Source organism: Phasianus colchicus, unplaced genomic scaffold (genome assembly GCF_987193195.1).
Source record: "Phasianus colchicus unplaced genomic scaffold, bPhaCol1.hap1.1 HAP1_SCAFFOLD_53, whole genome shotgun sequence".
Lineage (NCBI taxonomy): Eukaryota > Metazoa > Chordata > Aves > Galliformes > Phasianidae > Phasianus > Phasianus colchicus.
In genome coordinates, this window is record NW_028325230.1 from 284,938 (window position 1) to 288,326 (window position 3,389).

General features: G+C 49.9%; 1 protein-coding gene across 1 annotated transcript; it reads left to right on the forward strand.

The window, feature by feature from the left end:
• Positions 1-2,429: 2,429 nt before the first annotated feature.
• Positions 2,430-3,389, forward strand: LOC149911893 (olfactory receptor 14J1-like). The gene has a single exon (XM_090133136.1). The coding sequence runs from the start codon at positions 2,430-2,432 to the stop codon at positions 3,387-3,389; it is 960 nt and encodes a 319-aa protein (XP_089989262.1).

Genomic DNA, 3,389 nt, shown 5'->3' on the forward strand with positions numbered 1-3,389 from the left:
GCAGTGGAAAAGGCCCCCAAAGGGGACAAGGGCCTGAAACATCAGGCTCCTATCTGTCTGCATTGGGCACCTTCCACTTCCTCCTCATGATCAGGAAGCCAGGAACAGACACTGTTGGTCTCCTCTATTTGCCATTGCCATTCACTCTCACCTGGCTGCTCTGCCATCCCAAGGAAGAGCTCAGGGCACACCCACAGAGGGCAGTTGCTCTTTTTTGTCTCCTCTCCCATCTATCATGAAGACTCATGCTACAGTCCAGTTGTGTTCCTGTGATCCAAACAAGAGCTCAGGCCTGCAAGTGTACAAAGCTATGTAGCCCAGCACATACTGGTGTTCTCATCAGTGTAAAATCACATAAGAAAACATCCTATTCAGGAGGCATTATTGGATTCAGTGCATCCATGGTATCTATGAAGGTGGCACATAATCATTGGACCCATTATGGGTAGCTAAGTTATCCAAGCAGCATGGATACTCCTGGACATGTCTTTCCTGAAGGCCCTGTGCTGCATTTGCAGCTGCATGTGAGTGTGCTGGACAGCCCAGGGAACTGGCATGACACTAGGCTGCTTCTGATGTCATTCACATGAGAGCACATAGAAAACTGAGGCTTCTTCAGACGAAGAACAAAGATGTGCGTCAGCTCTGTAGTGCCTTGAGCTCCAGAATAGGCAACAGATGGAGAACAGAGGAAGATCTGCCTCTTCTTTTGTGAGCTCATCCATTTAGTCAGCTGAATAACTCTGCCTGCTCCACGGAGATGAGTAAAAAAGACATACTCCAGTGCCCTAAACGCAGTGGTCTGTTGTCATTTAGGATGGCCAAGAATAGCTCTAACCCCTCTCTGGCCCTCAGCTGATGCTCAGGAAGGAGGTGTCTATCTCAGGGATTTCCCACACACTTCACAAGCACTAGCACACATCCAGGAGCATCGCAGGCACCTTGGTCATCACCCAGGGTCTGTGTGTGAGCAACTGACTCTCCACTGGAGGACCAAGGACTCAGAGCAGGAGCTCACATGCAGGCAACTCCTTGTGCACATCTGAACTGAACCAGAGAAATCCCAAACCCATTTCCACCATAGAGTTTCCATCTAGGGATGAGATGCCAGCACTACCTCAGCTGGATCACTGCCCTGCCCAGGGCAAGTCCACCCCTCCCTGTCCTTGCCTGTGTGCACTTTTTGATACAGCAACACTCACTGAAGGGCTAACCGTATGTCTGGAATTGGTCCTTGTCCAGTGGGCATTTGGTGGTTAATGCAGCAGATTTCAGAGTACAATCATGACACTGCTGTCTTTTAGGAGCTGTTGGCCACAGAGACCCAGGGACATCTCAGGAGAGATCATCGGGAGGATAGAAATCACATCCTCTGCTGCTGAGCTGGTCTGGGCTCCTGGGACACAGGGAGCTCCTACAAGTGGGCAGTGCTGCAGAGACACAGCTCTGACTAAGAGCAGCTCCCGTGTACTCTGCATCAGTACTAGCAGCATGTTCTGAGGTGACATGAAGATAGAAGAGAAAGGAGAGAGGGATTACAGGATGTGTGGGGTGTGAGCAGGCTGCGACCTCACTGCAGGAGCATTGCTTTCAGCCATTGACACAGTAAGTCTCTCACCATAGGTAATGCAAACACTTTTCCAAGAGGGATCACCAAATCTGGCACATCCCAGTGCAGATCAGGCTGCATACACTCTATGTTTCTTTATCATAGAATAAGAGCTGTTCCAGATGAGGTCTTCCCTGCTGCAGCAGGGAATGAATGTTAGGTTTCCTTTGCAATACATGTGCTGATGAGGCACTGCTGAAGTATGTTGAGAAATGATGAATATTCCGTGATGGGCAGTGGATTCCTCTGCTCTCAGCTGGGTCTGCCTTCTTTTCACAGTGTTCTGGGAGTGTAATCCATCTCCCTCTTCAAAACTGACAAGCTCAGAACAATTAGAAACAAGCCCAACCAGCTGCCCTTTCTCCACACTAAGCAGACATGAATCCTTTTGCCTCTCAGGTCTCATAGGCATTCATACTGAGTACAGCAGAAGTGCTCCGAATTTCTCAATTCAGCAAACCCTCCATGGACACACTGAGTGAGAGGATGGAGTGCAGAAAAAACTATCACTGCAACTTCCATTTGTAACCCACATATTTCTGGCTTTGAGTCCACAGATGCTGACAAGCACTTCTCTATTAGAATTTACTTCATGTGATACATTTTGGAAAGAAAACCTTTCCCTACACGACCACATTTCCCTGTCCCTATGGGGACAAGACTGCTTCCTGGAGAGAAAAAGTGCAGAAGCCCTCAAGACAAACTCAACGTCAAGAAATGTGGCTCACATAACTGGGGTTAACTGAAAATTTTCCACACTGAAATCTCTGTCTTTAACTTTTGTACTCCTTGGACAGGTTCTTGTGGCAAGAGGCAGCAGATGCCCAACAGCAGCTCCATCAGCGAGTTCCTCCTGCTGACGTTGGCAGACACGCGGCAGCTGCAGCTCCTGCACTTCTGGCTCTTGCTGGGCATCTACCTGGCTGCCCTCCTGGGCAACGGCCTCATCAGCACAGCCGTAGCCTGCCACCACCGCCTGCACACCCCCATGGACTTCTTCCTCCTCAACCTCGCCCTCCTCGACCTGGGCTGCATCTCCACCACTCTCCCCAAAGCCATGGCCAATGCCCTCTGGGGCACCAGGCACATCTCCTATGCTGGATGTGCTGCTCAGGTCTTTTTCTTTTTGTTTTTGTTTTCAGCAGGGTATTGCATTCTCACCATCATGTCCTATGACCGCTACGTTGCCATCTGCAAGCCCCTGCACTACGGGACCTTGATGGACAGCAGAGCTTGTGCCACCATGGCAGCAGCTGCCTGGGGCACTGGGGTTCTTTTTGCTCTGCTGCACACTGCCAATTCATTTTCACTGCCTCTCTGCCAAGGCAGTGTAGTGGATCAGTTCTTCTGTGAAATCCCCCAGATCCTCAAGCTCTCCTGCTCAGAATCAGACTACCTCAGGGAAATTGGACTTACTGTCCTTAGTGTTCTTGCCTTTTTTGGTTGTTTTATATGCATTGTTGTGTCCTATGTGCAGATCTTCAGGGCTTTGCTGAGGATGCCCTCTGAGCAGGGACGGCACAAAGCCTTCTCCACGTGCCTCCCTCACCTGGCCGTGGTCTCCCTCTTTCTCAGCACTGATTTTTTTGCCTACCTGAAGTCACCCTCTCTGTTGTCCCTTTCACTGAACCTGGTGGTGTCATTTCTATACTCAGTGGTGCCTCCAACACTGAACCCCCACATCTACAGCATGAGGAACCAGGAGCTCAAGGATGCAGTGAGGAAAATGATGTCATGGACAAATTCCATCTATGGCAAACAGGCTCAGACTCTAATGTGA

What these genes read in the sequence shown, in the direction of transcription:
- LOC149911893 (XM_090133136.1), top strand. Translation starts at nt 2,430, where the DNA reads ATGCCCAACAGCAGCTCCATCAGCGAGTTCCTCCTGCTGACGTTGGCA.